Source organism: Mobula hypostoma, chromosome 4 (assembly GCF_963921235.1).
Source record: "Mobula hypostoma chromosome 4, sMobHyp1.1, whole genome shotgun sequence".
Classification (NCBI taxonomy): Eukaryota; Metazoa; Chordata; class Chondrichthyes; order Myliobatiformes; family Myliobatidae; genus Mobula; species Mobula hypostoma.
Genome location: NC_086100.1, coordinates 73,449,973 through 73,473,125, shown reverse-complemented (window position 1 = coordinate 73,473,125; position 23,153 = coordinate 73,449,973). Strand labels below are relative to the sequence as shown.

The 23,153-nt window shown below is 38.6% G+C and overlaps 1 protein-coding gene across 7 annotated transcripts in view; it reads left to right on the top strand.

The window, feature by feature from the left end:
• Positions 1–23,153, top strand: part of LOC134345395 (beta-galactoside alpha-2,6-sialyltransferase 1-like) — a 123,947-nt gene that overhangs the window by 82,152 nt on the left and 18,642 nt on the right. For all 7 annotated transcript variants that reach the window (XM_063045994.1, XM_063045988.1, XM_063045992.1 and 4 more), the window contains 2 exons: positions 7,446–7,559; positions 11,478–12,354. In XM_063045994.1, the coding sequence (XP_062902064.1) occupies positions 11,529–12,354 (826 nt within the window). In that variant the 5' untranslated portion in view covers positions 7,446–7,559; positions 11,478–11,528. The remainder of the gene's footprint in view (positions 1–7,445; positions 7,560–11,477; positions 12,355–23,153) is intronic.

Below are 23,153 nucleotides of genomic sequence, written 5' to 3'. Positions count from 1 at the left end.
GTGGCAGTATCTGTATTTACATAGATAAGAACAATGCTTTAGCAGTGGCATCCCATGATGATGTGTTCATTGTTCAGACAGTTTTATGCACCAAAGGAGTTAACTACAATTGTGTTGGTAGCTGTGTATATATGTCTCCCCCCGCCCCGCCCCACCCAGTGCTGACAAAGCACTGTGTGAGCTCTTCAGTGCTGTCATTGACTTTCAAACTAAACACCCCCATGTTGTCTTTATTATCACAGATGACAGTCCTGCTTAAAGTCCACCAGCATGTTGCTTTTGCTACCAGAGGTGAAAATACTCTCGACCTGGATTACTCTAACATACCTGGTGCCTATCATTTATCTGTAATGTTAATTCCGGCATACAAACCAGTGATCAAACAGGTCAAATCAATTATAGAGGTGGTGAAAATTTGCCCAGAGCTTTGACAATACAAACTTGAGAACATTCACCCCCTCTGTGAATGCATAGAGAGAATTAAGTGCACCAAGTTCCTAGGAATCCTCATCATGGATGACCTCATCTGGTCCCTTAATATCACCTCCCTGAACAAGAAGGCACAGCAGTGCCTCTACTTCCCAAGAAGATTGAGGCAAGCAAGGCTCCCACACCCCCATCTTAACTATATTTTACTGGAGAACCATTGAGGGTGTCCATCTGGTATGGGAGCAGCTGAGATTCGAACCGGAAGTCTCTACAAAGGACTGTAAGGACAGCTGAGAGGATCTTAGGGGTTTCACTACCATCAATCATGGGCATTTATTGGGTGTGCTGTGTATGCAGGACCCTTAGTATTACGTATTAAGGTTCCCACCCATCCATCAGCACCCTCTTTGACTTTCTACCATCAGGCAGGAGACTTCGATGCATAAAAACAAGAATGGGCAGAATGAGAAACGGTTTCTTCCCCCAGGCCATTAGGCTTCTGAACTCCTGGCTGCGTCGCATTCAGAGTGTCACTGGTTAATATGTTCTGTACCATCCAATATTTAAGATTAATGCACTTTAGTTTGTTATTTATGTGTGAGTCATCTGTAGATTTTATCCTTACCTTCATAAGCTATCATGTGTTATGTGTACCACTGTGCCTTACGCTCTGGTTCGAAGAAACGTCTCCTTTCTATATACATTATATGGTACATACATGCCAATAAACTTGATAAAATTCCAGTAAGTTCATCAGTGTAAAAACACACATAATGTTTATCATTATGCAAATATAAATGGAATGGAGCTCAGTAAATTTGATCTTTGGTGTCAGTTTATAATGGTTTGAGGATAAATGATGGATACTTGATAGGGTTGTTAAGAAGGCAGAGGATATGCTGGCCTTCATCAGTCGGGGATTGAGTTCAAGAGCCACAAGCTAATATTGCAGCTCTATAAAGCTTTGGTTAGACCTCACTTAGAAGATTGTGTTCATTTCTGATCATCTCATAAGAAGGATATCAAAGTTTTAGAGAGGATGGAGAGGAGATTTACCAGAATGCTACGAGGATTAATGTTTTATGAAGACAGGGTGAGTGAGCTAGGGCTTTTTTTTTAGGATGAGAGGAAACCTTGTCGAGGTGTATAACATAAGAGGCAGAGATAGAGTGGACAGCCAACACTTTTTTCCCAGGGTGGAAATGGCCGATACAAGCGGGCCTTATTTTAAGGTGACTGAAGGAAAGTATGGGGGATATATCAGAGGTAAGATTTTACAGAGTGGTAGTTGTGTGAAAAGCCCTGCCAATGATGGTGGTAAAAGCAGATACATTAGGGGCACTTAACAGATGCTTAGGTACATGAATGAAAGAAAAATGAAGTACTACGTAAGAGGAAAGGGTTAGATTGATCTTGGAGTGGGTTAACGGGTCAGCACAGCATCATGGGCCAGAGGCCTTGTACTGTGCTGTCATATTCTGTGTTTTCTTTAATGTCATGATTTTCACACATCTTAATCCTGTAAGCGAGGCATGCAGATTTAGAAATGCATGTCCTGCTATAAATAAACAAGGAGTGCATATCATAAGAAAGTGATTGTAGATCATCAGGACCATTAAAACTGCTCCATCGTGCATTGCTATCATGGATAATCATTTCAAAGATTTATCTCTGTAACACTTCATTCCTCTAATGATCTGAATGAGCACTACAAATGAGTCTTCATAGCGCCCTGGGGTAGAGAAAGCCAAATGTTCACCATCATCCCTGGCTCTGAATGGCCCATATGTTATCCTGAAATGTTGTTCTCTGACTCAGGACTCCTCAGTGAAGAGAAACAACCCTACATCTGGTCTCTCGAATCTTTTAGTATGTTTTTTTTGATGGGACCTGCTTGAAATGTCAGAGAGCATGGTTCAAGTCTGTTTAATTGCTATTCAAACAGCAAACCCACTCTCTCTGAAACCAGTCTACTGAATTCGTGTTTCCACACTTGCTATGGGAAGGCCATTCTTTTTCAGGTGACATAACCAAAACCACACCCAATAGTGGAAGTGCTAATTCACGCAAGGTATCACATAATTGAGATAAAACTTCCTTAGTCCTGGATTTAGATCCTCTCATTAAAAAAAACTTGCATACTGTTTGGCCGTGAATGACATGTATGACATAACATAGAAACATAGAAAACAGGTGCAGGAGTAGGCCAATCAGCCCTTCAAGCCTGCACCGCTATTCAGTATAATCATGGCTGATCATCCAACTCAGAACCCTGCACCAGCCTTCCCCCCCCATACCCCCTGATCCCTTTAGCCACAAGGGCCATATCTAACTCTCACTTAAATATAGCCAATGAACTGGCCTCAACTGTTTCCTGTTGCAGAGAATTCCACAGATTCACCACTCTCTGTGTGAAGAAGTTTTTCCTAATCTCGGTCCTAAAAGGCTTCCCCTTTATCCTCAAACTGTGACCCCTCGTTCTGGACTTCCCCAACATCGGGAACAATCTTCCTGCATCTAGCCTGTCCAATCCCTTTAGGATTTTATATATTTCAATAAGATCCGCCCTCAATCTTCTAAATTCCAACGAGTATAGCCTAGTCGATCCAGTCTTTCTTCATATGAAAGTCCTGCCATCCCAGGAATCAATCTGGTGAACCTCCTTTGTACTCCCTCTATGGCAAGGATGTCTTTCCTCAGATTAGGGGACCAAAACTGCACACAATACTCCAGGTGTGGTCTCACCAAGGCCTTGTACAACTGCAGTAGTACATCCCTGCTCCTGTACTGGAATCCTCTTGCTATGAATGCCAGCATACCATTCGCCTTTTTCACCACCTGCTGTACCTGCATGCCCACTTTCAATGACTGGTGTACGATGACACCCAGGTCTCGTTGCACCTCCCCTTTTCCTGATCGGCCACCATTCAGATAATAATCTGTTTTCCTGTTTTTGCCACCAAAGTGGATAACCTCACATTTATCCACATTAAATTGCATCTGCCATGAATTTGCCCACTCACCCAACCTATCCAAGTCACCCTGCATCCTCTTAGCATCCTCCTCACAGCTAACACTGCCACCCAGCTTCATGTCATCTGCAAGCTTGGAGATGCTGCATTTAATTCCCTCGTCTAAGTCATTAATATATATTGTAAACAACTGGGGTCCCAGCACTGAACCTTGCGGTACCCCACTAGTCACCGCCTGCCATTCTGAAAAGGTCCCGTTTATTCCCACTCTTTGCTTCCTGTCTGCCAACCAATCCTCTATGTGCATCAATGCCTTACTCCTAATACCGTGTGCTTTAAGTTTGCACACTAATCTCCTGTGTGGGACCTTGTCAAAAGCCTTTTGAAAATCCAAATATACCACATCCACTGGTTCTCCCCTATCCACTCTACTAGTTACATCCTCAGAAAATTCTATGAGATTCGTCAGACATGATTTTCCTTTCACAAATCCATGCTGACTTTGTCCGATGATTTCATCACTTTCCAAGTGTGCTGTTATCACATCTTTAATAACTGACTAGCATTTTCCCCACCACCGATGTCAGGCTAACCGGTCTATAATTCCCCAGTTTCTCTCTCCCTCCTTTTTTAAAAAGTGGGGTTACATTAGCCACCCTCCAATCCTCAGGAAGGAGTCCAGAATCTAAATAGTTTTGAAAAATTATCACCAATGCATCATAACATAACATGGTTACTTTTAAATGTCAACACCATGCAGTTTCTTGCTGTTTAACAACTACTTTGCTTTTCTGTTAAGAGCTAACAATTTTGAAATTGTAGCATATTGCAGTCTAAATCATGTCAATGACTGTAAAAGCTTTTATAGATATGTAAAAAGGAACACACTGGTAAAGAGAAATGTAGGTCCCCTACAGACAGAAACAGGTGAATTGATTATGGGGAGCAAGGACATGGCAGACCAATTGAATAATTACTTTGGTTCTGTCTTCACTAAGGAGGACATAAATAATCTTCCAGAAATAGTAGGGGACAGAGGGTCCAGTGAGATGGAGGAACTGAGCGAAATACATGTTAGTAGGGAAGTGGTGTTAGGTAAATTGAAGGGATTGAAGGCAGATAAATCCCCAGGGCCAGATGGTCTGCATCCTAGAGTGCTTAAGGAAGTAGCCCAAGAAATAGTAGTTGCATTAGTGATAATTTTTCAAAACTCGTTAGATTCTGGACTAGTTCCTGAGGATTGGAGGGTGTTTAATGTAACCCCACTTTTTAAAAAAGGAGGGAGAGAGAAACCGGGGAATTATAGACCGGTTAGCCTAACGTCGTTGGTGGGGAAACTGCTGGAGTCAGTTATCAAAGATGTGATAACAGCACATTTGGAAAGCGGTGAAATCATCGGACAAAGTCAGCATGGATTTGTGAAAGGAAAATCATGTCTGACGAATCTCATAGAATTTTCTGAGGATGTAACTAGTAGAGTGGATAGGGGAGAACCAGTGGATGTGGTATATTTGGATTTTCAAAAGGCTTTTGACAAGGTCCCACACAGGAGATTAGTGTGCAAACTTAAAGCACACGGAATTAGGAGTAAGGCATTGATGCACATAGAGGATTGGTTGGCAGACAGGAAGCAAAGAGTGGGAATAAACGGGACCTTCTCAGAATGGCAGGCGGTGACTAGTGGGGTACCGCAAGGCTCAGTGCTGGGACCCCAGTTGTTTGCAATATATATTAATGACTTGGATGAGGGAATTAAATGCAGCATCTCCAAGTTTGCGGATGACACGAAGCTGAGTGGCAGTGTTAGCTGTGAGGAGGATGCTAAGAGGATGCAGGGTGACTTGGATAGGTTGGGTGAGTGGGCAAATTCATGGCAGATGCAATTTAATGTGGATAAATGTGAAGAGGGGAGGTGCAACGAGACCTGGGTGTCATTATACACCAGTCATTGAAAGTGGGCAAGCAGGTACAGCAGGCGGTGAAAAAGGCGAATGGTATGTTGGCATTTATAGCCAGAGGATTCGAGTACAGGAGCAGGGAGGTACTACTGCAGTTGTACAAGGCCTTGGTGAGACCACACCTGGAGTATTGTGTGCAGTTTTGGTCCCCTAATCTGAGGAAAGACATCCTTGCCATAGAGGGAGTACAAAGAAGGTTCACCAGATTGATTCCTGGGATGGCAGGACTTTCATATGAAGAAAGACTGGATGAACTGGGCTTGTACTCGTTGGAATTTAGAAGATTGAGGGGGGATCTGATTGAAAAGTATAAAATCCTAAAGGGATTGGACAGGCTAGATGCAAGAAGATTGTTCCCGATGTTGGGGAAGTCCAGAACAAGGGATCACAGTATGAGGATAAAGGGGAAGCCTTTTAGGACCGAGATTAGGAAAAACTTCTTCACACAGAGAGTGGTGAATCTGTGGAATTCTCTGCCACAGGAAACAGTTGAGGCCAGTTCATTGGCTATATTTAAGAGGGAGTTGGATATGGCCCTTGTGGCTACGGGGGTCAGGGGGTATGGAGGGAAGGCTGGGACGGGGTTCTGGAGTTGGATGCTCACCCATGATCATAATAAATGGCGGTGCAGGCTCGAAGGGCTGAATTGCCAACTCCTGCACCTATTTTTCTATGAAATGCTTTCACTGATTGAAATAATGCCCTAATAGTATTTTAACACACTGGGTCTGGCAATAAATGAACAAAACGGTTGAAAACAATTCTTCCTACAAAATTGGTACTCCTGTTTAAATGATGCATAAATAGGCCTGCCGTCTTCATTTATGGCTTATTTTTGTTTCAAGTCCACATGTCATCTTCAGGCTTGAGATGCACTTATCAGTTTTTTGTGTGTGACTACAAAACATGCTATCAACAATAGTGGGCTGGGCATGATAGTTTTCATGTATCTGAATTAATAAACTTTTAAAATTGTAGAAACTACCCCCCCTGTAATGCAGCTGTTTTTAGTGAACGTGATTTGAAGAAAATTTAAAGCTTGTAGACTTGGGTTCAATTCCCGCTGTTCCCTATAAGGAGTTAGTACATTCTATCTGTGACCTCATGAGTTTTCTATAAGTGCTCCAGTTTCCTTCCCCAGTACAAAGACGTACCAGTTTGTAGGCTAATTGGTCAGTGTAAATTGTCCTGTGATTAGACTAGGGTTAAATTGGGGATTGTGGGTGGCGTGGCTTGAGGGACTGGAAAGGCCTATTCCACTTTCTAGCTTAATAAATAAATAAATAAATAAATAAAATAAGATAAATAAATTTTATGAGCATTTCTAGCACTGAGTTAAATTCAGCCCACTCTTTAGGGCAGTGCATTTCCAGTACAATTTCATTTTCTAATTCCACTGCTTATTGTAGTATAACTGATAAATGTGCTTACCGGTTCAACATCTGTGGTTAGCTAAATTGAACCAGTTTCAATTATCATTGTACATATCAGCAATTATCACTTTGTACATTTTGTTCCTTAATGTTTGGCTTTTTAAAAGTTTCCAGTCAATTGACCATGTATGGAATTCTGTTAAAAGCATTGCAACTTCAAATGGTTCGATTTAATATCAAGTACTGTATAGTGTCCAGCCTGATATTCTTGCCCTTCATAGTGATGTCCATAAACAAGAAACCCCAAAGCCTCTCCCTCACCCCACCATGCACAAGTAGCAGCAGGAGCATTGAGCCTTGCCCTCCCCCTTGTGCTGCTTATTCCATTGACCCTTTGATTCAGTGGTTGTGGTGGAAAGGCTACTGAGAGAGGCAAAAGATAATTGCAAATGAAATTACTGTGTAGAAGAATGCATGAATGTTCAGACTTTATCATGATCAGTGTTAAGTTCTTGTTAACTTCAGCTAACATCGGGTTTTTGAATTCCTCCAGTAAAGTTCAAAAGAGCAAAGCAACTGTTAACCTCATAAATATTGAGTTTACTAACTAAGTACTTAAATGCATATCAAAATTACTTGGTGGGAATGTATGTTTTTTCATATGTATCAGTCTTTTGCCTTTCTAAAGAATTGAGTTTTCTTTATTCTTTCAGGTTTTGGCTTTGGAGTCCTTAACGCTCGGATGATGTTGAAGATGAATTCTAATCTCATCCGAATTCACCAACCCCAGGCATGTTCTAGAAATGCCATGTGATCTCAGTTTGCATGTAAGTCATTTTCTATGGTCATATATGCCACTGATCTCAGCACCGTGCTTTAAAAAAACATATTCCTTCAGTTATGGGTTTAGTCAATACACGGTAAAGTCATGGAGAAATGTAAGAACTAGGATTTAATCCTCAACCAGACCTGGTCTCAAATTCTGTAGCAGATTTCCTACAAATGAATTCCATAGCCCTGGATCATTGTAATGACTGAGGGATGAACACTGACCAGGACACCAAGGAAAACCTCTAAAATATGAATAGTGCCATTAGATTCGGTAAAATCTTTGAAATGATGATTTGGAGCTTGTGTTTTGTGTTTTATCCAACAGATATCTGTAAAGTTATATCACCAGCTAAATGAAATCAACTAGGTTAGTAACGGGCACTTATTAATACATGGTTAAGGAATTAAGCTCCAAATGGCATTGCTGGCATAATCAGCAAAGTAATCTGAAGACTCTTGCATACTTCAAAACAAAACCTTTATTGTGTGCATACCGTTGCTGTCACAAAGCATGATTTCGTATGATAATTGTAATTGATCAGCTGTCCTGGTAAAACTTGTTCGCCAAACAGCTGTTCAGAGCTCTGGTGAGCATTTTAGATATGTACAAAGGAGTTGGCATTAGTCGGAAAAAGTTATGCACTATTCCAATAATAGCTGATTGAAGCATATTTTGTTGGGTTCTTTCACCAGTACTGTATTTATGATATTTGGTATGGATAGTTATGAAGTCTCCAAAGGATGTTGATTCTGTTATTTAAATATTTTCATTTATGCAAATAGTATCTAAAGGGTTTAAAACCTGTCCTTTATTGAGTATCCTTAGAGAAGAAAAATAACAAATGTCAAGTTCCCTCAATAAAATACCTATAAGATATCACCATTTCAGGTCCTTTGATCAATCAAATGAATTGGGAAACTTGACAACCTGTCATGAATTGTGATTTGGTATAAAAGAATTATTTTGAAACTGAATCATTGTGGTTTGGAACATGTTTCTGCAATATTGATTGTGTGGATAGTCAGAAGCTTTTTCCCAGGACTGAAATGGTTAACACGAGAGGGTACAGTTTTAAGGTGCTTGGAAGTAGGTACAGAGGAGATGTCAGGGATAAGTTTTTTACGCAGAGAGAGTGAGTGCATGGAATAGGCTGCCGGTGGTGGAGGTGGATACAATAGGGTCTTTCTTTTAAGAGACTCTTGGATAGGTACATGGAGCTTAGAAAAAAGAGGGCTATAGGTAACCCTAGGTAATTTCTAACGTACATGTTCGGCCCAGCAGTGTGGGCCGAAGGGCTTGTATTGTGCTGTAGGTTTTCTATGTTTCTGTTGAGCTAGTTGGCGAAATGATTTTCATTCTGGATTTCCTGTTAAGCTTATTGCACAACGTGCTTTTATATGCAAGTCACTAAGGTGGGACCTGGTTGTGTTTGATGGGTGTTAATATGCATAAGATGGGTTCAGTAGCCTTATCATATTGATAACACCGGACATGTGGCTAATTCTATTCAAATAGGATTGACAGCTGCTCATCCTCTGCACACCAACTTCAGCTGACGGACACTTTTCTACCAATATCACTTGATAACTGGAATCCTACTGATAGGCAGTGTAGGTCAGAACTGGTCAAATTACTTCCTTGGACTTGTTCCTCACTAATTGAATTGGAAAAAAGCTTGATCAGGTAAACATTAAATTCTTTTATAGATTCTTTTCCCAGTTAATTAAATTAGCATCATAGTGAACTTCAGCAAACAGGTAACTGTCCAGAGCTTTCTGCCAGTAAATCACAAGGTCAAAATAGCCCCATTGAGATTTGTATGATGATTAGTCTCATTGCATTGTCTGTCATACAACACCTTACATTTAGAATTCTCAATGCTGTTTAAATTGTATCATGGTATCCTTCCTTTTTCTGAAACCTCCACCCTTACAGTCTTAATTCTACATATTTTTTAGAACATTCTATCATGATATTTTTAGATGTATAGAATGCAAGTTTGAAGTCTTCCCAAAACAAATTACAGCTACCAAGTTCAGAAGATGAGTTGCTTCATTGTCACTAGAAAAATAAAACAGTGCACTCTTGAGTTACATACTGTATACAAACAGCAGTTAGAGGCCTCTAAATTCACAACAGAAGATTTCAACAGGTCTCTCAGGTGACTCAGTGCAGACCGATTATGTTCTTCCCCAGTTATTTACTGTATTTGGACTTAATAACAGTTTTTATTTTTCTCTGGAGAATTTATGTAGTTCATGAGTACCTTGGTTGTCGCTGTGCTCATGCAGCGGAGGATTCACTCCTGGTGAACTGCTGAGCTAATGGGCGGGGTGGGGGGTGGTCTCTGGATTGCATGGCTTTCTGCCTAACTGGTTTTACCTCATTGGAGAAGATTAAATGGATTTGATCAAAGGATGTGAGGATAATTATCTACAGGTTGACTAGTCATAGGCTAAGGGTGAAAAGTGAAATATTTGAGGATAACCTGAGGGGGAACTAAGAGTGGAGAGAGCGCAACGGGCTGCCAGTGGAAGTGGCAGACAAGGGTTTGATTTCAATATTCAGGCAAAACTTGGATAAATACATGGAGGGGGAGGGTATAGTGGACTTTGTTCCAAGTGCTGGTTGGTGGGACTAGGCAAAGTAACAGTTCAGCCTAAGGGCCTGTAGTGCTCTGTAACCTTGTACATCAGGGGTCCCCAACCTTTTTTGCACCGCGGACCGGTTTAATATTGACGATATTCTTGCGGACTGGCTGACCGGTGGGGGGGGGGGTGGGTGTGGTTGTTCAAGTTCAACAGTGCGTGACGGAATGAGGAAAGGTGCAGCTGACACTTCGTTTCATATCGTTTCCTTGCAGCCCAGCAGCACATGCCTGTGGCTTGGTGATTGGAGACCAGTGATTAGTGACAGGGTTAAAAGTAGTCTTGTGGTTCAACTGTGTTTTCTTACATGAAACTAGCAACGTCATGATGCTTTAAGAGTATAAGGATCAGCATTAGAAATTGGCCATTCAGCATCTCATGTTGTTGCACCTTTCAATAAAATCATGACGGACCTTTTACCTTGGCACCACTTTACTACTATAATCCCATAACCTTCGATTAAGGCACTGTTATATTGCAGACACAAGGGATTGCAGATGCTGGAGGAAATGGACAGAAACATTTCAGTTGAGGTCCTTCATCTGGACTGACACTGTTACTATTCTATTGTATATAAGATCTCCCTCCTGGTATGCATCTCATTACCAATCCTTCTGAGGACTGTGTTAATTTAAGGACTGTTGCTCTTCTCACCGTGCTACGTAGCAAAGTCGTGGGAGACTATGAAACACTAGTTTAGTTCTTTATTGCTGTAAAGAATACTATTATTATTGCACACTTCCTTGCAGGCAGGTCTTAAAATCTTTTTGATGAGCCCAGATTTGGCTGCCTTGCTCTCAAAAGTAACTAAGGAAGAGAAGTCCAAGTTGCTGTCATTAATATAAACTTGCATGTTATGCAATCAAGTGGACATATTATCCTCTGATACACAGCCATTTGTCTCCCACCTGCTTGAAAACTGAAAAGACATTTCTTCTTTCTTTTGTGAAACAGATTATTAGAGGAAAGTTTATTACAGAAACCCTTTTTATGGTTTTAAATATTTCTGTCACCTGCACACACATCTAGAGTGAGCCTTCATGGTTCAAAGGGGATATTACATATTGAACTGAGCTGATTCAACAAATAGTTATCTAAGCTGGTGTACCAACTTCTCTAGTCTGTCTTATTTTGAAGTCGGTGTAATCTTTTTATCACTTATTATAGAATATGAGTTTCATGCCAGCTGCAAATTTCAAAATACCAAGGTATGCTAAAAGTGACAACTAAAATGATCAAGTATACAATTGTTCTTCTATTTGCAGGTTTCCTGAAATATTCAGCATTTGATAGTTTAAACATAGCTGTGAATAGATATGGCTCTTCGTACACTTGGAAAGTCTGTGAAGAAGGTCTGTGTCTTTGCTTGTGTCATAATTCCCTGCATCTACACTTTATTCTATAAAGTGTTGTTTTGGAAAGAAGATCTGTTGCTTAAAAATAGATTGGATGGTGAGACCTTGGGAGTGCAATTTAATATGAATCACGACAATATGCTGGAGGTACTGAATCAAGATGACATGCAGGAGGCATTGAATGGTGAGAAGAATACAAGTAATGACAATGCCAAACAAGGTTCTTTTTTGACTCATTTTGAGAAAGCACAGTCAAATTCTAAAGTTCATTTTGCTGACAACAGATCCGGTAAGGCAGAATTTCCTTTGAAAGAGAGTTCTGCTTTGAAGAATCATTTGCCTGCATCTGCAACCACTATGGACTTAACCAGGAGGACACAACAAGTAAAGACACAATTAGTTACTCTTATCAAAACTGCAAAAACAACCAAAATAAACCCACTTTTTAAAAGTGAGTGGATTATTTGGAATGAAGACAGCTCTTCAAGCAGTCTCAATCACCGTCTACAAACTGTCAAAAACAATTATGTTGCTATGAATAAGTATGCTGTGAATTTCACTGGAACAAGAAGATCAAGGAAGCTGAGCAGCAGAGAATTGTTGTGTGAACTGAAACAGAGAGTAGAAGTGGCTACCATTAAATTTGGAGACGGGCCCTTCACAACAACCAAGTGGCAGGAATATTTACCGACTAAGAATCTTTTCCAGGAACTTGGACACTTCCGGACATGTGCTGTTGTGGCATCAGCTGGATCAATCCTTAAGTCAGGGTTGGGAAGGGAAATAGGTGAGTTTTACACAAAATAATGTTGACTGTGAGGATTCAAGGCTAATGCTTGTAAAGCTTTCTATTTCAATAGAAAAACTGGAGAGAAAAAAGGCCCTCAACTAAGATTCTGCATCCTATTCTGCTGAGGTATTGGTAAGTCCATATTTCAGGAGATAACATTTGTGCAGGGTTACCAAAATAGTCATTCTAATTGAGCTATTCATCAGATAGGGAAACTACTACAGGTCTCCAAATTGTTCTTGGGTCAGTAAGAGTACAGAACAATTTGATTTATCGATGAAGCAGAACTCCATAGGTCAAACCAGTCTCATCAAACTTGTTGCTTCACTGCACAGATACCTGCTTGTTTCATAGTTGCCATTGGTGCTTATGGAATTGTAACTCATGGTGTTAAACTGTCAATGTTTTCAGACAGTTCCTTGTATACCCAAGTTCCACCCTGAAAGCAAAGAAATGTGCTGATGATTTTAAAAACGCAAACACGAGGAATTCTGCTGGAAATTCAAGCAACACACATCAAGGCTGCCGGTGAACGCAGCAGGCCAGGCAGCATCTCTAGGAAGAGGTACAGTCGACGTTTCAGGCTGAGACCCTTCGGCAGGACTAACTGAAGAAAGAGCTAGTAAAAGATTTAAAAGTGGGAGGGGGAGGGGAGATCCAAAATGATAGGAGAAGACAGGAGGGGGAGGGATGGAGCCAAGAGCTGGACAAGTGATTGGCAAAAGGGATATGAGAGGATCATGGGACAGGGGGCCCAGGGAGAAGGAAAAGGGAAAGGGGGGGGAACCCAGAGGATGGGCAAGGGGTATAGTCAGAGGGACAGAGGGAGAAAAAGGAGAGAGAGAGAGAAAGAATGTGTGTATATAAATATCGGATAGGGTACGAGGGGGAGGTGGGGCATTAGCGGAAGTTAGAGAAGTCAATATTCATGCCATCAGGTTGGAGGCTACCCAGAGGGAATATAAGGTGTTGTTCCTCCAACCTGCGTGTGGCTTCATCTTTACAGTAGAGGAGGCTGTGGATAGACATGTCAGAATGGGAATGGGATGTGGAATTAAAATGTGTGGCCACTGGGAGATCCTGCTTTCTCTGGCGGACAGAGCGTAGGTTTTAATTTTAATTCCACATCCCATTCCCATTCTGACATGTATATCCACGGCCTCCTCTACTGTAAAGATGAAGCCACACTCAGGTTGGAGGAATAACACCTTATATTCCGTCTGGGTAGCCTCCAACCTGATGGCATGAACATAGACTTCTCTATGTTCTGCTAATGCCCCACCTCCCCTTTGTACCCCATCCGTTATTTATTTATATACACACATTCTTTCTCTCTCTCTCTCTCTCCCTTTTCTCCCTCTGTCCCTCTGACTATACCCCTTGCTCATCCTCTGGGTTCCCCCCCCCTTCTCCCTGGGCCTCCTGTCCCATGATCCTCTCATATCCTTTTTGCCAATCACCTGTCCAGCTCTTGGCTCCATCCCTCCCCCTCCTGTCTTCTCCTGTCATTTTGGATCTCCCCCTCCCCCTCCCACTTTCAAATCTCTTACTAGCTCTTTCTTCAGTTAGTCCTGACGAAGGGTCTCGGCCCGAAACGTCAACTGTACCTCTTCCTAGAGATGCTGTCTGGCCTGCTGTGTTCACCAGCAACTTTGTGTGTTGCTGATGATTTCATTTTTTCTAAAGCTCACTGTAATATTTACTTGTACAGTCCAAGCAGGAAAATATAAGGTTTTATACCTTGTAGTTGTGTGATAGGAAATGGAGAGTGGGATTGCAGATAGCTGAAATTGCTCTGCAACCCAGCATAGACTCAATGGATTGAGATGCATCTATGGCATAAGAAAATATAAAAAATGTCAAATTTAAATAATGTATTTGTGCATTAAGGCTGTATAAATCTTGATGATTCATAAAATCAAAAGCTGAAACTGATCTCTGACATGATTTAATCTGAATGCCTTATTTCCCTTCAATATGTCTGATGTGTGCTTTTGTCTGAGCCTGCAGGGATAAGATATAACTTTTCCATTGTTTGCATCACAGGAAAAGTTTGACTACTGGAAAACACACACAAGTGTCAAATAAACCAAACTCACCAAGAACTTAGTAGGGAATCTTTATCCTCTGAAACAATTCAATATATTCAAATAATATATGGAAGTTTCTTGGATCAGTTAATTGTCAGCGGGGTCAGGTAACTATCAACCATTTCAATCAACCCATATATTTGAAGTTCTCCAGTTTCATGATTGAAATGAACAGTCTTGATCACATGACACCAACAGCTTGGATGCCCAGAGAAATATTTTTCAGAAGTGATTAAAGAAGGGAGTCTTTCCCTTGTTAGCATGCATTTGCCAAGTAAAGCAATCAACAGAGGTATAAATTTACAAAGTGAATAAAAACATGAGTTTTATTATACTGACCTTGTATAATCTCTCAATTTATACAAAAAATACTAAATTATTAACACTGAAGTAAAACTCCTGTATGTATTTCTATCCATTTCTTTGGCTATTACCAATGTAAACTGCATTGATTTTGTCTCACTAGTAAATCTATGTAAAATAAGCTAAGATAATAAGTTATTGGACAACTAAAGGAAAACAACCATTATGGGCAGTGATTTACTCACTGCCCACCTAGAATTTGTGCTCCGTTAAGATTTTTCTTTTGATCTTCATCAGCAAAACTATATCATGCTTTGCATGAAGTTTAGCTTTGATTTTGTCAAAGCAAATATTTCGGAAATTTGTGAATCTTTTGCTAATTTGCTTGTTTAGATTCTTTTCTTTTCAAATCTTTTTATTATTATTATCCAGAATTAACAAGAGTACATCGAAGTGGGCAAAGCTTACAATGTTTCAAGAAAAAAAACATTGTTTTAAAGATTGAAAAAATTTTGGTGACCAAAAAAAAGAGGGGAAAAAGCCCTAATAAGCAAGGAAAAGTGAGGGAAAAAACCCATTAGGTGTTCAACCCCGGAGCCATGCGTCATACAAAAAGCTTCTAAAGATAATCATCAAACCGACAACAAGAAAAAAAAGTACCAAAAATGATCGTGGAGGAAATCTATCAATTAACTCAAATGATAGTAACGAGCAAATGAACCCCATCTTTTCTGAAAATTAAACATAGGTTCAAAGGTTTGACTTCTAATTTTCTCCAAACGAAGACATAGCATTACCTGAGAGAACCATTGTGACAAAATGGGTGCCGATGTATCCTTCCACTTCAACAAAATGGCCTTCCTAGCTATCAACGTAACAAATGCAATAACATGTTGGTCAGACAAAGAGATACCATGGATATTTTGAGGAATTATTCCAAAAAGCACAGTTAATTTGTTAGGTTGTAAGTTAATTTTAAGTGCTTTAGAAATTGTAGAAAAAACTGACTCCCAGAACTGTTCCAGTATAGAACAGGACCAAAACGTGTGTCAGTGTAGCTGTCTCAGTTTTACATCTATCGCAATAACTATCAACATTAGGAAACATTTTAGATAATCTGTCCTTCGTCAAATAGTAATAATGTGCAATTTTAAATTGAATCAGTGAATGACTAGCACAGAACGACGAAGAGTTAACCAACTGCAGAATCTGCATAATTGTATAGGTAAAGCAGCTCCCAGTAACGAGATTAAATAAAACTGTTTCACAGCTTTCAATTCCAAGTCTACCCAAATTGGCCGATCGTTCTTATCAACCCAGTGTAACCAAAAGGATATATATCGCACATTAACAGCCCAGTAATACATTCTTAAATTAGGCAAAGCGAGACCTCCATCCTTTTTCAACTTCTGTAAGTGACATTTACTAATTCTTGGTCTTTTATTATTCCAAATAAAAGATAAAATAATAGAATCGATCCGATCAAAAAACTTCTTAGTCAGAAAAACAGGGATATTCTGAAATAAATATAAAAATTTTGGTAAAATCATCATTTTGACTATGTGGATGCGACCAACAAGTGAAAATGTAAGTGGGTTCCATCTACTGAACAAATACCTCATAGAATCTACCAAGGGAACAAAATTAGCTTTATAAAGATCCTTATATTTTTGCTGATTATAACACCTAAATATCTAAAGGAGTCCGTGACTTTGAAAGGAGTATTATCATATATAGAAACAGATTCATTTAAAGGAAACAGTTCACTTTTACTAAAATTTATTTTATATCCTGAAAAATCTCCAAATTCATTAAGTAATTTTAGCAAGAAAGGAATAGATTCCTTGGGATTGGCTATGTAAACCAGTAAATCGTCAGCGTAAAGAGAAATCTTATGAATGGTCTCATTCACAAAAACCCCATAAATATCTTTAGATTCACGAAGAGCAATAGCAAGGGGATCTAGTATTAAATTAAATAACAAAGGACTTAATGGACAACCTTGTCTTGTCCCCATAAAAGCTGAAAAAAGGAGATCTACAGTTATTAGTAATAACAGTAGCAATAGGAGTTTTATATATCATTCTAATCCAATTATTAAAGTTAACACCAAAGTCAAATTCTCTAGAACATTGAATAAATATTTCCATTCGACTCGATCGAACGCTTTTTCAGCATCCAAGGAGACGACGCATTGCGGAGTTTTAAAAGAGGATGAATATATAATGTTAAATAATCTCCGAACATTTGAAAAAGAATGACGACCCTTTATAAAGCCTGTTTGATCTTTAAAATTAATTTTACCCAAGATATTCTCCAACCAATTGGTCATTATCTTTGCCAGAATCTTAGCATCGACATTCAATAATGAAATATGAGGCACAATCAGTGGGATCATAATTCTTTTTAAGAATTAAAGAAATAGAAGCCTCATAAAAAGTAGAGGGTAAATCACCTTTCACAATAGAATCCTTAAACATTTCCAATATATATGGAGAAAGCAATTTTCCAAATTTTTTTATAAAATTCTACAGGATAACCATTAAATCCAGGGGTCTTACCAGATTGCATTGAAAAAATAGCTTTATGAATTTTGGCTTCAGTAGTTTGGGCATCAAGGGTTTTTTGATCCTCAACAGAAATTTGAGGAAAATCAATCTTTCGTAAGAAAACATTCATTTTAGAAGAATCTACTAGACATTGAAATTTATAAAGTTCAGTATAAAAATCTTGAAAAATCTTACTAATTTTTTCATATTCCCAAGCCAGGGTACCATCTTTCCTACGGATTTTCAAAATTTGCCTTTTGGCTCTAGCTGTTTTTAGTTGAGATGCAAGCAGTTTGTTATTTTTATCTCCAAACATATAAAATTGGCTCTTTAGCTTAAGCAAGTAGCCTTCAATAGGATGAGTTAATAATAGATTATATTGTGATTGAAGTTCCACCCTTTGTTTGAATAAATCAATATTAGGGGAGATTGCATAAATATTATCTAAGTCTTTAATTTGTTTTGAAATCTTATCTAATCCTATTTCAGTCTGTTTTTCTAAACTTAGCTGAATAAGAAATGACCTGACCACATAAAAATGCTTAATTTAGACGTACCCCCTGTAGCATTAAAAAGAAAAAAAATCTTTTATCTGGGTTTCAATGAAGCTGACAAAGTCAGAGTTCTGCAGTAATGTCTGAGACATGTGCCATGGTGGGCGAGCAAGAATGACATCATCAAATTCGAAAGACAGACTGGGGCGCATGATCAGATATAGCAATAGCGTCATATTCACAATTCTTAAGACTAGACAAGAAATGAGGATGGATTATAATATAATCAATCCTCGAATATTTTTATAAACATGAGAAAAAAAAGAACATTCTCTGTTATCAGGGTATAAATATCTCCATAATTCAATCAATCCAAAATCGGTCAAAAAGGAGTTAATAAGTGACGTGGAGTGATTTGGAAGTCAGTAATTGGTTGAGCTCTTGTCTTTCTTTCTTTCTTTTTAAATCTTTTTATTGAATAAGTATACAAAAAGGTAAACCATATAGGCACTAATACACTGTTAGAATATAATAAAATTACAGGAGATAGTAATATAGAAAAAAAATGATACAAACGATGTAATTTAAACATAACGTAATAAGGTAACATAATAGTATACTAATTTTTATATATATATATATGTATCAATAGAGAAAAGGAAAAAAAAAACCCAGAAAAAAAAACCACTGTGCAACTAAACTAAAAGCAAAGCAAAGCAATGGGCTAACTTGGAACCAAGTAGAGTTAAAGAACTTAAAACCCGAACTTAAATCCATTAAAAACAGTAAAAAAAAAACAAGAAGGGAATATAAATATGGAGCAAAAAAAAAGAAGAAAAAAAATTACATTAAATGAAAATATTGAATAAAAGATCTCCAGGTCTGTTCAAATTTAAGTGAGGAATCATAAAGATTGCTTCTAATTTTCTCCAAATTCAAGCATAATATGGTTTGAGAAAACCAAAAAAACATAGTTGGAGCATTAAGCTCTTTCCAATGTTGTAAGATACATCTTTTCGCCATTAAAGTAAGAAATGCAATCATTCTACGGGCTGAAGGAGAAAGATTACTGGAAATTTTAGGTAATCCAAAGATAGCAGTAATAGGGTGAGGAGAGATATCTATATTCAATACCTTTGAGATAATATTAAAAATGTCTCTCCAAAATGTTTCCAGAGTAGGACAAGACCAAAACATATGAGTTAAAGAGGCTATCTGCCCCGGACATCTATCACAAAAAGGATTAATATGAGAATAAAAACGAGCTAATTTATCTTTGGACATATGTGCTCTATGAACAACTTTAAATTGAATTAGGGAATGTTTAGCACAGATAGAGGAAGTATTGACTAATTGTAAAATCTGCCCCCAGTCATCCACGGAAATGATAGAACCCAATTCCTGTTCCCAATCTACCCTAATCTTATCAAATGGAGCTTTCCTAAGTTTCATAATAATATTATAAATCATAGCCAATGCACCTTTCTGACATGGATTAAGGTTAATTATAGTATCTAAAATATATGTAGGAGGAAGCATTGGAAAGGAAGAAAGTATAGTACTTAGGAAATCTCTAACTTGTAGATATCTAAAAAAATGTATTTTTGATAAATTATATTTATTAGATAATTGTTCAAGAGACATAAGGGAACCATCTAAAAATAAATCCAAAAACCGTGAAATACCCTTAGTCTTCCAAATTTGAAAAGCACGATCCGTAAAAGAGGGAGGAAAAAATATGTTACCTAAAATAGGAATCGCTAGCCCAAATTGGTTAAGATCAAAAAAATTTTCTGAATTGAAACCAAATACGTAAGGTATATTTAACTATTGGGTTAGAGACCGGTTTGAGGCGTTTCAAATCAAAAGGAAGAGAGGAACATAAAATAGAGCCATGTGTATAGCCCTGAACAGATTGTAATTCCAATGCTACCCATTTAGGAATGGATAGTATATCCTGGTCAAGTAACCAAAATTTCATATGTCGAATATTAATTGCCCAATAATAGAATCTAAAGTTAGGTAATGCTAAACCTCCATCTCTCTTAGCTTTCTGTAAATGTATTTTACCCAGTCTCGGGTTTTTATTTTGCCAAATAAATGAAGAAATTTTTGAATCAACTTTATCAAAAAAAGATTTTGGAACAAGAATTGGTAATGCCTGAAATATATAAAAATTTTGGCAGGAAAAACATCTTAACTGCATTAATACGACCAATCAAAGTTAAATATAATGGAAACCATTTAGATGAAAGTTGAAAGCTCTTGTCAATCAAAGGATTTAAACAACAGTCAAAATCCCCACCCATTATCAACATATATTCATTTAAATCAGGCAGTAAAGCAAATACCTTTTTTTTAAAAAAAGGATCATCTAAGTTAGGACCGTACAAATTGACCAAAACAACTTTTCTGTTACCGATTACTCCTTTAACGATTAAAAATCTGCCATTAAAATCTGACTCAATATCCTCTTGAGTAAATATATTGGATTTAATAAAGATGGTCACTCCCTTAGTTTTACTGTGAGAAGTGGAGTGAAATTGTAAACCCCTCCACTATCCAAAAAACCTACTCTGATCTCCTGCCCTGATATGTGTCTCTTGGGCAAAAGTTATATCAGGTTGGAATCGGTTAATAATTTTAAAAGACTTTTTTCATTTGATAGGATGATTCCAACCACGTACATTCCAATTTATTACATTAATCCGTTTAAATACCATGCTATAATTTTATTCTACTTTACAAATGCACAGAGCACATACCAATACGGGATGATCAAAAATGGTGGCGATGAAGAATACAACCACATAGAAAACACACATGCCCTGGAACCACCCAGTGGGGAAAAAAAACCCTAACTCTAACCCCCCCCCCCCCATAGCCTGATAAAAAACATTGTTGGTAAGTTTTTCAGACCTAGTATATAATTTCTTTACTGTTTCTCAAACTTTTGAAAAATCAGACCTGTTTGCTCATAGGCTTTATAACCTTTTTCAATCTGCAAAATCTGTTTTCATATGATCAACAGCTTTATTATAAGTACACTTTGATAGGCTGAAAGACGACTCCAAAGGCTTAATTTCAGCCAAAGATGTAAAGACTGGCTTGGCAGTGTTAGAGAACCAATTTTGCCAAATAACCCATTAAACTAACAAATATTGGAAGATGGAGTATCCTGATATCTCCACTTTTACTCAGATAATCTTGTTCAATATATTCAGAAAAACAGTGCTGAAAATATTCAGTATATCAAGTAACATTTGTGGAGAGAGGAAAAACAAGGTTAACATTTTAACTTTTGTTCAACATCTGCAAATTCTAGATTAGATAAACTTATGTGTATGGTAGAACACTGTAAACAAGTTTTTCTTCCTTTTTGAAGTGGCCAAAATTACATTAAAATATTTCTGCTTTGTAGATGGGAAGAACTCCTTTGAGATTAAGAATACTTCAGTAACATGTTGGATGCCAGAAAGATCATGTTTAAACTTGATTTTAACCTCATGGTTTTATTTGTGGGCATACTATGTTGACACTTGTGGGCTGCACATCTTCAGACTGTGTTGGTTGTTGATTTAAACCAGGGGTCCCCAACCTTTTTTGCATTGCGGACTGGTTTAATATTGACAATATTCTTGCGGACCGGCCGACCCCGGGGTGGGGGGGGGGGTGGATAGGGTTGCCAGCGGATAAGAGTAGCAGTCAAATATGTTGTGTTTACCCAGAGAAAGACTACAATGACCATGAAGCCTTGCGCGGGCACCTGTGTGCGCATGCGTGAATTGCGCATGTGTGTGTGTGCCGATTTTTTTTTTTCTACAAATCGTTTTTGGCGATTCTGCTCGGGGGGAGGGGGGGTAATCATGACCGGAATATAGGTGATAAGTGGCTAATACACTCAATTTCGTTTCTAAAAGGGCTTATCTAACGAATTTAATATTAAACACACAGCGTATATTTTCCTCGCATGAATATAGTGATAAGTCAATTATCAGGGGAGGACAGGGGAGCTTGAAGTAAGTGTTGAACGAACTTCCAGTAGAAGTGGTAGAGGCAGGTTCGATATTGTCATTTAAAGAAAAATTGGATAGGTATATGGACAGGAAAGGAATGGAGGGTTATGGGCTGAGTACAGGTCGGTGAGACTAGGTGAGAGTAGCGTTTGGCATGGACTAGAAGGGCCAAGATGGCCTGTTTCCGTGCTGTAATTGTTATATGGTTATATAAGTCAATAGCATCATAACATTTTAAGTAACGTTTGGATATTAAACACACAGCACATATTTTCCCCGTACGAACATAAAAAATCATTGCAACATGCCAATATCGCTGAATGAGTGGGAGCCCTGGGCTTGTTTCCCTGCAACAAGACGGTCCTATCGAGGGGTGATGGGAGACAGCGATACTCGAAGGGGGTTCCTTATGTCCAGTCTATTCCGCAGTTTAGTTTTCGTTGCATTCATTGCAGCAATATGATGTTGGAAACGGAAGCAATGTTTTCAGTGCTTTCGTGGCTATCTCAGGATATTCAGCCTTGACTTTGATCCGGAATGCCAGCAGAGATGTTATGTCAAACATATCTTGCAATCTCGAGGAGTTGATCTTCTTCCTGTGCTGACATAGATGATGCACGGGTAATGACCTCGCGCGCGTTCAAGTTTAACAGTGGCTGTGACAGGGAATGAGGAAAGGTGCAGCTGACTCATATCGCCAAATCATATCGTTTCCTCGCGGCCCGGTAGCGCATGCTTTGCGGCCCGATACCGGTCCACGGCCTGGTGGTTGGGGACCACTGATTTAAACAATACATTTCACTGTATGTTTTGATGTACATGTGACAAATACAACCGATCTTTAAATCTTTACTCACTGTATGTAAATTGATAGTCTTTTTTTGCTTTATTTTGCAAGTGCTTGCCAATAGAAAATGGACTCCCTCTATTTCCCCCCCATTTAAATGTAGCAATGGATCAAATTTGTGCCATGATAATTGTGCAATGCTGTTCTGTTGCAGATTTTCTGGGAAATTTCAGCATGTGGACCAGAAGCTGAAGTTCTTTATTGAACATATTTCTTTATTGTATTCTGCTTAGAAATTCAGAAGTATTTGGTAGGAATCACTTGATGACAATCATTGAGCCAATAATCCCACACCAATCCTTGCTACACAAAATGCTGGAGGAACTCAGCAAGTTAGGCTGTATCTATAGAAGGGAATAAACCATCAATGTTTTGGGCTAAATCCAAAAGAAACAAATTTTAGAGGTTTGAATCTATTTTTTAAACAAATTAGAATTATACTTTCGCACTTAAGAATCAGAGGTACCGCAAAAGTATTCTGTTTTCATGTTGATTGG